This window comes from Lolium rigidum, chromosome 4 (genome assembly GCF_022539505.1).
Source record: "Lolium rigidum isolate FL_2022 chromosome 4, APGP_CSIRO_Lrig_0.1, whole genome shotgun sequence".
NCBI lineage: Eukaryota > Viridiplantae > Streptophyta > Magnoliopsida > Poales > Poaceae > Lolium > Lolium rigidum.
The window spans coordinates 200,778,066-200,790,229 of record NC_061511.1 but is presented as its reverse complement, the minus strand read 5'-3'; the positions used below and the strand labels follow the sequence as shown (position 1 = coordinate 200,790,229).

At 44.8% G+C, this 12,164-nt stretch overlaps 1 protein-coding gene and 8 non-coding genes across 9 annotated transcripts; all 9 read left to right on the top strand.

Annotated features, from left to right (window-relative positions):
- Positions 1-692: 692 nt before the first annotated feature.
- On the top strand, positions 693-2,502 carry LOC124649097 (protein LIKE COV 1-like; the record flags this gene model as incomplete). The annotated part of the gene is given in 5 exon segments (XM_047188771.1): positions 693-802; positions 1,128-1,295; positions 1,368-1,465; positions 1,947-2,073; positions 2,161-2,502. Coding segments are annotated over 5 exon segments (601 nt in total), but the record flags the coding sequence as incomplete, so codon positions are not given.
- A 2,493-nt stretch (positions 2,503-4,995) lies between these two features.
- LOC124650746 lies at positions 4,996-5,090 on the top strand. Its single transcript, XR_006987166.1, has one exon. It is a non-coding gene; the product is annotated as a small nucleolar RNA Z43 (small nucleolar RNA).
- A 229-nt stretch (positions 5,091-5,319) lies between these two features.
- LOC124650758 lies at positions 5,320-5,397 on the top strand. Its single transcript, XR_006987176.1, has one exon. It is a non-coding gene; the product is annotated as a small nucleolar RNA U83 (small nucleolar RNA).
- A 68-nt stretch (positions 5,398-5,465) lies between these two features.
- LOC124650718 lies at positions 5,466-5,559 on the top strand. The gene has a single exon (XR_006987142.1). It is a non-coding gene; the product is annotated as a small nucleolar RNA snR60/Z15/Z230/Z193/J17 (small nucleolar RNA).
- A 94-nt stretch (positions 5,560-5,653) lies between these two features.
- On the top strand, positions 5,654-5,749 carry LOC124650748. Its single transcript, XR_006987168.1, has one exon. It is a non-coding gene; the product is annotated as a small nucleolar RNA Z43 (small nucleolar RNA).
- A 170-nt stretch (positions 5,750-5,919) lies between these two features.
- LOC124650723 lies at positions 5,920-6,012 on the top strand. Its single transcript, XR_006987147.1, has one exon. It is a non-coding gene; the product is annotated as a small nucleolar RNA snR60/Z15/Z230/Z193/J17 (small nucleolar RNA).
- A 105-nt stretch (positions 6,013-6,117) lies between these two features.
- On the top strand, positions 6,118-6,204 carry LOC124650780. The gene has a single exon (XR_006987195.1). It is a non-coding gene; the product is annotated as a small nucleolar RNA U31b (small nucleolar RNA).
- A 110-nt stretch (positions 6,205-6,314) lies between these two features.
- On the top strand, positions 6,315-6,401 carry LOC124650786. The gene has a single exon (XR_006987200.1). It is a non-coding gene; the product is annotated as a small nucleolar RNA U31b (small nucleolar RNA).
- A 5,567-nt stretch (positions 6,402-11,968) lies between these two features.
- Positions 11,969-12,060, top strand: LOC124650724. Its single transcript, XR_006987148.1, has one exon. It is a non-coding gene; the product is annotated as a small nucleolar RNA snR60/Z15/Z230/Z193/J17 (small nucleolar RNA).
- Positions 12,061-12,164: the final 104 nt, after the last annotated feature.

Genomic DNA, 12,164 nt, shown 5'->3' with positions numbered 1-12,164 from the left:
TGCCACAGCATTCACTTTGAGTGCTCTTTTGTGCTGTAAGAAACAATTTAGGCAGGGTATGTCATAAGGCTGCTAGGAGTGTAGCTAGTTAGTACAGATAGCGTCTCAGTGGTCAGTGCGATGTTTATTCTTTTATTCCAGGCCATGTTTCATACATAATTATACATTTTTTCTTACAAATTTTCACTGTCCTGATATCTCCATCTGTGTTTATCCAAGAACTATAATAGAGCATGGATCCAGAGGAAATATGTTACCAAGTACCTGTACCATATTTTTCCAATAGCATGACTGCCAGTTGCTTAGCCGAGAAGCTACTATTAACACTGAATTTCGGAATCCTATTTTCAGTTAACTTCTGCATTCAGACAATCATGTTCCCCATTGTTATCTAGTCCAGTTGTCCTGAAAAATATATTTTCCTTCTTTTTTCTGAAGTCTGGCATTGTTTAAAGGCACCAATTCAGGCATCCCAAATACTGCTTGAACATAATAAATCTCACTCAAAGTTGCATTGTTTATTCTGCAATAACCAAGTAGCCTACCAGCCATTACCACCTGTCCTGCACCTGAGGATTTTTCACGCTCGATGCTCATGTGGAATTATTTGGCAACTATCTTATATCAAAACCTTTTTTTCATACATGCACTGATACTGTTTTGTCGTCCTTTCTTTTCTGGGACGCTGCCAGTGTAATTCTCTTCCCAATAGCGATAACATTCTACTTCACCTGGTGGTTCATTCATTTTGTTGATGGATTCTTCTCTCCAATCTATGCACAACTGGGAATCAATATTTTTGGTATGTAAACTATTCCAATTTGTTTTTTATAGAAATATCAAATTCTTGAATGGTCCGCCATTATGTTGTAATTTCTTCCTTCATTGGTGACCAGATTGGGGCTTGATCCTGTAGCGTTATTATCTATATATTATGCTGCACTATTATGTTGTTGCATATAAGATAGTCTGCATAATTTATATGCTGAACCTTTTGGTGCATACTTATTTGAAGTTATAGTTTATCCCGTGGCATTAGATTTTTAAATTTCTGTCAAGATGTGAGAAACTTTGCTTGAAATTTGGTGGTTGAAATCAATAATATTTCTACTATTTTGAATCTGCAGGTCTTGGCTTCATCACCTCTGTTACGTTCATATTTTTCGTTGGAGTCTTCATGTCATCTTGGGTTGGAGCATCTGTCCTCGGCCTTGGTGAATGGATCATTAAGCGCATGCCACTTGTGCGCCATATCTACAATGCATCCAAGCAAATAAGTGCCGCAATATCACCAGGTAAATTCACAGTTATCCATATATTCAACTTGTAAAGTCACTTGGGTTCTTATTGAATTGTTGTTTGTACAGATCAGAACAAACAGGCATTCAAGGAAGCAGTCATCATAAGACATCCTCGTGTTGGAGAATATGCATTTGGATTCATCACCTCATCAGTCTCTCTCCAGGTGTGCAAGGCTAACATCTTTTATGCTTAATGCTATTTATTTTATGCACATGCTGTAGTTATGCTACCCTTTGATCATAGTCACTGGCTTGAATCCTTGCGCGGTGGAGCGATGGAATTATTGTACTGATTATCGGGTGAAATATGAAATTTGTTGTACAATGTGTTGGACATTAATCACTACTTGTAAAGTACTCAAAGTGTTGGCATATGGTTTTATTTTATCTATTATATTATAATCATGCTACCTTGCAGTCTTTGTCATGGTTTGAGTACTTGCATGGTTGAAGGTTGAAATTCAATTGTACTGTTGGGTGAAATAATTAAAAAATAACTGGTTCACCATGTGCAGGATAGAAAGAATACTTACAAAATACCCAAATGACGACATATGATTTTATTTTAACCTTTCTGTTATTTCTTCTGATTACCATATAGTTTTACCCTGTCTGAATATCGGTCCCATCATTATGTTGTAACAGAGCTATGCTGGTCAAGAGGAACTTTACTGTGTCTATGTCCCGACCAACCATCTTTATATTGGTGACATCTTCATGGTGAACTCAAAGGATGTCATCAGGCCAAATCTTTCTGTGCGTGAAGGCATTGGTAAGTCACGAACTCTCCTCTAGGTATCTTATTTGATTATCTACTTGAAAATGTGGAATGATGCAACATATATGCACTGTTTTGCAGAGATTGTTGTATCTGGTGGTATGTCCATGCCCCAGATTTTGTCAACCCTGGATCCTCATACAATCCACACAGACCGCGGAGGAGCGAGCAGAAGCTGAGACAAACTCCCTGCGTACCTGGTCATCTATAACAAGTAAAAGTTTCACACAGACTATACAAGTGCGGCGAACAAGATCCTGAGCGCAATGTATTAGCAACTTGTCAGGCTCGAGGATCACAGGGATATGTAATTAAGTAGAAGTAGGTGATGACACGTGTTGCTGATCTGATGAAATTTGTAGAATGGCTTGTTCCTTGTAACACCTCATATGCTTCGTAGTTATATTTGTAATTTTCTTACTACAGCATTGTTTAGTTTTCTTCTTGCTTTCTGAGTGCCACTTGCTTTTGGTATCAACTATGTCCGAGGCGTTACTGCAAAGAAAATGTTTGAGGTGCGTTATGTTGAATTCTTGGACAAACTAATGTTCCCTCGGTGTCTTGCTTGAAATTTCAGCATTATTTTGTTCTCTTATTCTTCTAATCCACCATTCAAAGATTCAGTGTGTTGCTTGTAATCATTGTAATCTTTTGTGCTACATGACCATGTGGATGGTTCTCTTCATGCCTAAACTTCGCATGGTTGCAGTTTCATAGTGACACTGAGCTGATCACTGAGGAGTGAAAAATCGAAGGCATAGTGCCCTGATTAATTCGAGCTCCCATTTTTAGTTTTTTTTTTTAAATGTGGCCTGTGAAAAACCGTGTATTAGAACTTCTCTAGAAAAAAGGTAGTAGTCATAATTTATCATAAATGATTGATTTGAATGAACAATTTATCCAACCTCTAAAGCCAATATTTTATTTTTGAAAGGAGAGCAAAATATTTGCCCTTTTCCATTAATTAAGATAGAAGTATTACAAGGAACTAGAAACGATTACAACTTGCAAAAGCCTCAAGCACCAAGTTACTCAGCGCCCGCCAACACCCAAATGTTCGCCTCCCTCTTGATCTTTGCAAGTATGCCCGTAGGAGGAGCTTGCTTGTTCTTGAAGACTTGCACATTTCTCCCGTTCCAAATTTCACAAGAGATGATTAGAGTGGTGAAGGCCAAATTCTTAAGGTTAGTCATAGATTCTCACCATTGGTGCATTGAGATCGTTGGACAAGGTTGTAGGTCAATAGAGTGAAGCCCAAGCCAATCCTTGACAAGTCCCCAAAGACGAATGGTGAAGTGGCAATTGACAAAAAGGTGATTCCCGGACTCCATTGCAAACCGGGCAAACCTCACAATTTTGCCACGCTCTTTTTTCCAAGCGGTGGGTGGTCCAAAGCATATTTTGGATGGCAAGCCATGTAAAGAACATCACTTTCTTTACCCGCAAAAAAAGAACATCACTTTGGGAGTTGCCCAAATCTTCCAAAACTTAGTGGCAACGGGCGATGCGGTTGCCCCATAGAATTGACCTTTGTAAGCGGATTTGGAGGAGTATTGACCGTCATCGGTGAGGTTTCAAGATAGACCACCCGGGACTCCCTCAAGAAGGTTGATGGTTCTAAGTTGCATCCAAAGGGAGATGCATTGGCGAATGTGCTCGAGAGAGATATCCGCTTCCATATTAATCTTTGACATCCATTCGTTGTTGCGAAGGCCTTTCTTCACACACCACTTCTTCCTCGTACAATTTTTTTTAGATTAACGGGGAAGTGTCTTTAGGCTTCTCCCAAGGGGTCTTTCACCGTCTCCCAAGGTGATGGTAGTGGCGGCATAGAAGAGGTCTCCAGTGGCCAATGCAAGGTGAACTGGGACTTCATGTGTAGGCCCAACAGTCTTGGTGGTCTTGGCGCCCTCAACGCTGACTTATTTGCAAGGGCTGTGAGGTTGCGTTGGCCTTGGCTTGAATGAACAACATCGGGCAAGAATTGGGTGGGCTTAGGCAACCCTTGCAATGAAGCCAATTGAAATGTTGTGCCCTCTGAGATGGCATGAGCTTGACAGCCTACTTCTCAAACATGCATCAGCTTGACAGGCTCATTGACTAGACTAACGGAAATGTTTGAACTAGAAAATGAGAAGAAATTCCAAGCTGTTTGGCTTTGGCAAAAGCTCTCAATAGGTAATTCAATGACCCATCAACCAAGCATGGTAAAGAAAAAATGATAGGTCAAATTGTTTTCCTAATACCGCTCATTCCGATTGTATTGTAACATTTCTGAACCCATATTCAAAACATGTAAAACTAGGGTGATGCGGATACGAAATCGACAAGACAAACACCAAATAGCAGGTATCTTCATGAGCCACTCATTGCATCTGCATGGTGTTCTTCGGAGTTCAGACCTTTGGTATATATATAGAGAGAGCACACATTTGTGCCATAGATCACTGGATTCGGCTTAATTGACAAGATATCGTGAGTAAAGATAGGTTGTGTGATTTCTGATTTGTGCCAGAAAAAGTTCCAAAAGTGAAGTGTTCTAGAGGATTAAAAATGAAGTACTACTGAAACAGGCCTAGTGTCGGGCTCGTTAGGTTTAGACTATGGGCCGAGTAGACCAGACCAAATGCATCCACCGTCTCACGGCCGGGGCTGATCGGCCGCGACGGGATACAGCCCATGTCCACAAACACACGAAGAGAGCCGCCGCCCCTGTAAAACCCTAATCCCTGGAGGCCCCCTATATAAGCACCAGCCGGAGAAGTCTTCTTCATCCACGCCGCCACCTCCCATCCCATCCCATCGAATCCCATCTCAGCATAGATCCTTCTACTCCTACCACCCTCCGTGGGTTTCGATTTCGATCTTTCTCGCTCTAGTTTTGTGGATTAGATTGGTTTTTGCATCTTGTTTTGAGGACGGTGACGATTGATATTTGGTCTCGTTCGTCGTAATGGCATGAATTTGCCTTGCCGACCATTCTGCTATATCACCACCCATATTCTGAGTCCTCTTCTCGATCAAAAATCTTTTCCCCACATCAAGATCTACCTGTTCTTGGCGATTTCGTGATTTGTTTTTTTGCTTCTTGCTGTTTGTTCGTGGCCGAGGATTAAACAAAATTATAGACAAGCATATGTCCGAATTTTCTTCATGTGGATCAATCTAATCTTCTCTATGAGGCCTACTATGAAATAAAATCTATTGTTTCGTTTTCATTAATCTTTTATGGTTTTGTGAAGCTGATGATGATTAGTGTGAACCTTTCTCAATGAAATCACTAATGATTACATAACCTACTGCCTTCCTTCTGAGGCTTCACGATTCCTCGAATTATTTTTTTTGCTTACATTTTGTTCATCTTTCATTTGAAATGTTCTGCAAGCCATGGTCGGATGATGATCACAAGTGCATAGTTCATATGATCAAATCGTGATTACTTGAACAAAAATAGTCTTTCGCTCCTATCTGACGACCTCAACAGCAAAAGTTCTTTCAGAGAATCATACAGTTAATGTTCTTATTATTTTTTGTTTTTCATGTGCTTGTATAATTGCTGCTACGGTATTGGTTTGGACTGTGAAGATTGATATTTGGTCTCGTTCGTCGTAACTGGCATTTATTTGCCTTGCCGACCATCCTGCTATATCACCACCCATATTCCGAGTCCTCATTTTATTAATTACTTTTTTTTTCATTTTTTGTTTATTCTATGACCGGTGATTAGACTAAATAAATAGACAAGCATATGTCTCAATTTTCTTTATGTGGAAGTCATATTTTGTGATGAGGTCAAACCATGTCTGATGTTGTCTGAACTAAAAAAGATTTCGTATTTTGCAAGGTCGGCTGATGATTACAAGTGCATAGTTCAGATGATCAAAATGTGATTACTTGAACAAAATAGTCTTTCGCTCCTAGCGGACGACCTTTCCTGGTAGTGTGCTATATAATTAGTCTTCTAAATGAATTACAATATTGTTGTTGCACAACTAGGCTTAGATATTATTGCTCGCTGCTTTTTAAGATATAAACCTTGAGGATGATGATTTCAAATTTGTCGCCCCAGTCTTATGGTCTGCTTTGGTGGATCTGTGCTGATTGACATACTTCAGGATCTGACTCTGAATGTATTTTTGCTTGTATTATTTCTTCTTTGGAATTATCAGTTCCTTTTTCAAAACTGTGAACTTTGCTGGTTCAACCACTACAGGATACAACTTAGAAACTGTTATGAGGATGATGAATTCAAATATGTCGCTCCACTCTTATTGTCTGCCTCGGTAGATGTCTGATGATTGACATACTCTTGTATCTGACTCTGAAGATGAAAGTATCAAGATGCCATGTAATTTATGATACTGAAATTCATATAGGTTGTTACAATATATCGATGGACATACGGATTTAGTGTGCCTTGTAATTGTGGGGGAATTATGCTATACATTCAGTCATGGCAGAAATAGCCCTCGGGGCACGTGCGTAGACTGGAATTTAGGATGCTGAAAGTCATGAGTGTTAGCTGTTTTCTCAAATAGCACTGTTCCATTTTATTAATCCCTATCTATACCGGAAAGAAATTTTTAATGTTTACTAGCCTGGTTATATTATATTGTTATTGAGGTGCAATGGGAGTTACGGAAGATATTTTTTTGAGCATTTGGAAATGAATTTTGTTGTTCAATCTGAGTTGGACGAGCTCTTCCAAAATTCTATGTTTGGTATCGTCGTGAATGACTAGTGAAATTTAATTTTGAATAGAAGAGTATCAAAAGTTTAATTGTATCGAATTAGTGGTTGAATTGTGTGGAGAAAGTTCTGACTGGTGTGAGCCACATTTTCAGAATTACCCAAGAAATATGTTTTGCAAAATTGTGAATTATTAAGGATTATTAATCGAAAGTACCACGAAAAGTATTAGCTGGGACAGATCGTTTAATTTTAGGAATTTTCTATTGAATGAATTCCACCTGCAAGGCACCAACTATCTACAATGATGAAGGGAATTTCCAACGGGGTGATCCATTTTTAGATTTACAACATATTTAAAAACATAAAGTAGTACATTTAAATGCATAAAAACTATACAAAACTATACAAAGCAGCTACGAAATGATTCCTCTAAGGGCTGGCCCTGTTGTTGCGTTGCTCCTTTAGTGTGTCGAATGACTCGACTATAGCCCTCTGCTTCGCCGCCCTCTCCTCCTGTGTAGGTGTATTAGGGTCATCGAAAGACCATGATATGTCGGTGTGCAGATATAGGCGACGACCGTGTGCCATGCGAGGCATCACCATTTACGCGGCCGTAGACTGCCGAAGCCACGGCTCGGCGAGGCATCAACGCTGGGTCACTGTGGGCGTGCCAGACAAGACATCCACCAGACGCGAGCGGACATTTTGCGCGTCCGCGCAACGTCCAGGAGTTGCTGATTCACCAATAGCATAGATGTAAAATATAATTAGAATTTATAATATTCTTGTAGTATGTTTGTATGGGTGAAATCTGAGATGGGTGCACCATAGGCATGCTGTCCTATGCACCCCTCGCAACCGAACCGACCGTCCTAAGGTAGCATTTCGTCGGGGGCACCAATGCTAAGTGTTCCCCATGGTTACGGATTTAGTTTTAGGATATCCGATATTTATCATTGATAGTAGTTGATGAAATGTGATGGGATGCTCTCACTTCCACCCTAAGGGCATCTCCAACCGAGCGACCCAAACGGACGCGCTGGGCCGTCCGTTTTGGGCCGTTTGGGTGGCCGAACGGACACCCGGACAGCGCCCCGCGTCCGCGTGTCCGTTTGGGTCGCACGCGGCGCCCAACGCGGCGACCCAAAGAGACGCCACGTGGTTCGTCTTCCTTGCGCGGCGCTGCGCCATGGCAGGCCTCGACGGGACAGCCATGGCGGGCGGTGGAACGCGCGGGAAAGTTCCCGCGCTCCCGCGCGCACCAAGGTTCGCGCGCGCGCGAAAACGCCATTGGCGCCCTAGTTTCCCGCCAGGCCGCCGGCTATAAAAGACGGCGGCGGCCTCAAACAGCCAGCATCACCTTCCTCTCCCCCCTCCACCTTCTCCGGCGCCATGCCTCGCACCCTGCAGACCACGTGGGCCAAGCTGTCCCTCGCCGCCCGGGCGAGGTTCCCGCGGACGGAGGAGGAGGAGCGCGCCGACTCGCGGTGGGTCGCCGACGACGAGGCGCTCCGCGTCGCTGCCGACGCGGCGGCAAAGAAGGCCGGCGACGCGGAGATGGCGGAGGCGGCCGCGGAGGGCTGGCACGAGACCGCGGACGGCTGGTACGAGGCCGCTGAGGAGGGTGCGAACGCCGCCGAGGAGCCCGTCCAAGAGGAGGACCTCGCGCTGGCGAACATCAACGCCGCCATCGAGGAGCGCCTCGCCGACCTCACGCGCGTGACCAAGGAGCACGAGGCCACCTGGCGGGCCGGCCGCCGCCGCTAGGCGACCTCCTCGGCCGGAAGAACGAGCCGCTCGCTATGCGAGCAGCCCGTCACCTCATCCGGATGCCCTCGCCCGAGCGGCGCGCCTGAGAGGACGCCGACTCGGCGGAGCGCGGCCGGCAAGAGCGCATGCGCCGGCGGCAGGAGAACCACGAGGCCCGTGCAGCCGGCCGCGTCCGCCCGGAGGCGCGCACCGCCGTGGAACGCGCCGCCCGCGCAGGAGCTGGAGCTGTGCGGGAGGCGGATGATCCCGCCGCAGGACGCGGAGCGCGAGCGCGCCCGAGGTGCGCGGACGGAAAGGAGGAGGATGAAGGCCTCCGCCGATGCCGCCGCCGCCGCCGCCCGCGCCGCGGCCCGCGCCGCCGCCGCCGCCGCCGCGCCACCCAGCCCGTAAAGCTGGAGTGGAATCCTCACGCGTACAGGCCGCCCGCGTCGAGTGAAATCCACGGCCCCGACGGCGAGCCGGCGAGGTTGCCGGCTACGCCGCCGGCCCCGTACGTATTTAGGATAGAGTAGAAGTTAAAAAAAAAATGTAATGACTCCTATTTAATGAAAAACATTATCTATGCCTATGACACGCGGGCCAGGGACGGACATGGGGCGGACGCGAGCGACCAGCCTTTCGCGTCCGCGGCCACGCAAACCCGGCCAAGATTTGGGCCGGGTTTGCGTCGATCCGGACGCCGCGGGCATCCGTTTTAGGGATGGGTCCGCGCGTTGGGCCGGGTTTTTGTCCGTTTGGACCCATCCGGACGCGCGGGCGCGGGATGGGTCGCCCGGTTGGAGATGCCCTAAAGACACCAACTATAGTGGTTCGGTTCGGTTGCGAGGGGTGCATAGGACATCATGCCTATGGTCCCAAAATACCAACACACCAGAGGCGGCTCAAAAACCCATCTAGGGGTTTCGTTCCTCTCGTCGGCGACGCTGCCGGTCCGCTCCGCTTCCGGTGGCCTTGGGGCCTTGGAGGTGTGGTGGACCGTGGCCTCTCGCCGGCGGGAAGGTTTCAGTTCTTCGTTTAGTTTATTCTCGATGTCTTTTTCGGGATGGTGAGGCGGCGGCTGCTTCCTGAAGTCAGAATAAGGTCCTCCCCGTCCTTTCCTCGCTTCGGTGGTGCATCTAGCGTCGGCGGAGGGCGTGTGGAGTTGTGTGTCCGGTGGATCTCCCGTGATCCGGTCGTCTTTCGTGTTCGATTGTGTGGTTTCAGGTCAGTCTCTTCCGATCTACGGTTGTCATTATTGGCGATGGTTGCTGCTCTGGTGCGCTGGTCCTTTGGTGTCTTAGCACGACGACTTCCCGTCTGTCTACTACAACAAGCTCTACTACGACAAGTTTTGCCTGACTCCGGTGATGGAGGGGCGAGGACGGCGGCGCGCCTTCGGCTTGTGCAAGTGTTTGTAGTCGTCGCTAGGTGGTCCAATGATCTATTTGTAATTTTTGTTACTTTTAGACATCTTTGTACTACTGTTGATGATTATTAATAGATCGGTGGAATTTTCGCAAAAAAAACAAATACCAGCCGCGCCATGGGAGATCCGCCAGAAAAGCCAATGGCGCACACCCTCCGTCGGTGCTAGGTGCACCGCTGGATCAAGGAAGAACTTAATAAACCAGGTCATCTGTTACCTACTCCGATGTATATTTGAACTTGGGTGCCACCAAATTTACTATAAAATATTTAGTTACGGTGGCAGAAATATAAAGTAGCGTGTATTCTTGGAAATATTGGTGCCGGGGACTTTTTCTTCCCCGTGCACTCCCACTCCCACTCTCACTCTCACTCTCACTCTAAATTTAAAGCTAAGGTTTTTGCACGATTTTTATGAGAATCCTATCCCATTTTGTTGGGTTAGCCTGCCGATCTAACCTGAACTGCAATCCTGACCTGATTCATCATTTGTGCCGCATGCTCAGGTCATCCAAGAGGTTCATATCGCTTGTTGGGCAGGGTCACATTGACGACATGATGTTTTTACTCTGAGCTACGTTACAAACAAGCCGGTAAAACTATAGGAATCCACGAAGGCCTTTCACAATGTATTGTATCTTAGCACGTTATCCTAGATAGTGATATGTTTTAAGAAACAAACTCTACAATGCATTGTCTCTTAGAGTTGTATCTACATTTAAAGATTTTTGGCTAATGCATGCATTTGATTGGATTAGAAATACTTTTTTTTGCCTATGACTCCGTGTAAGGTTGTATCTTACCGTGCCAAGAGCCACCCACTGTGAGGCCGAACATGAACGAAACCTAGCGTCATCAACGATGCATACATATAACCCCCCCCCCCCCCCCAAATCGAGGTAGGGTGGACGCTCTACTCGGTCTGCCGGGTCCTTCGCCAGTCCATTGGATTAAATTAAATGCAGTAGATATTTACCATAATTATCTTTTTTGAAAGATCACCATAATTGTATTGATAGTGTTGTAAAGGAGAGAAAGATTTGGTGAACCAACCATGCCATTTGACAATCTGATGTGCGAGTAGCGCTTTGTGCCTCACCCTTGCCCGACTCCTCCTTGTGTTCTGAGTACTAGACGCTATGCACCTTCTCTATATATGACACCTCTAGCCCAACTCTCTCATGCATACCATAGGCTCATCTCCCCCTTCCTCCCACCTTAGGGTATCCTTCAGCTCTCGCCTCTCGCGTTGTGATGTTGATGCCATCTTGCTCCTTCACTAGTGTTCTCTTCTAGAACATATTTCTTACTACGAGAACACAGGTGAAGGAGGATGATGATATCACCATCACACCAAGATGCGTAAATTTAGACAGACCTTCGGGTGATGCACCTAGAACTAAGAGCCACATCATAATCTTAGGTCACCCAACTTCAGAATTTTGAATTTTTTACTCACGGGGTTATATTGCATCATGACAATTTATTTTCTATAAAAAGGTGCAATGTGAGTTGCTCAAGATAATCTTTGAGAAGTATAGAAATGAATTTATGGAAATATCAGATTGTTCTTGTCATCATGTTCTTTCGTTTTGTATCTTTTCCTTTTTTTGTTTTTATTATTTTGCTATATGGGCAAGGATTAAACTAAAGTATACAAGCATATGTCTGAATTTTGTTTACGTGGATTTGTCTTCTATATGAGGGCAACTATGTGTGATAGTATCTTCTCTTTTGCATTCAACTTTTTTGGATGACTCCTGGTTTCATGAAGCCTATGATGATTGTTAATTAGTGTTGTTGTGTGAACCTTTCACATTGTTTTGCCATCCTTCAGAAGCATCATGATTCAAATTTCGAATGATGATTACATAATTTCCTCTATCTAGAGAAATCGGTTTATCCAGGTCAGATGATGGTCACAACTCACAAGTGCATGGTTCAGAAGATCAAACCATGATTACTTGAAATATTTGAAAAATGATGATTACATAATTTCCTCTATCCGGAGTAATCGGTTTATCTAGGTCATATGATGGTCACAAGTGCATAGTTCAGAAGATCAAACCGTGATTACTTGAAATATAAGTCTTTAGCTCCTACCTCCCAACTTCTATTGCACCTATTTTCTTTAATAACAAACAGAAAGTTACTTGCACATAAGGAACCGCTTCGGTGGACAAAGTGGCGAATGACGGAAATAATTTGAGGTAGGGTGA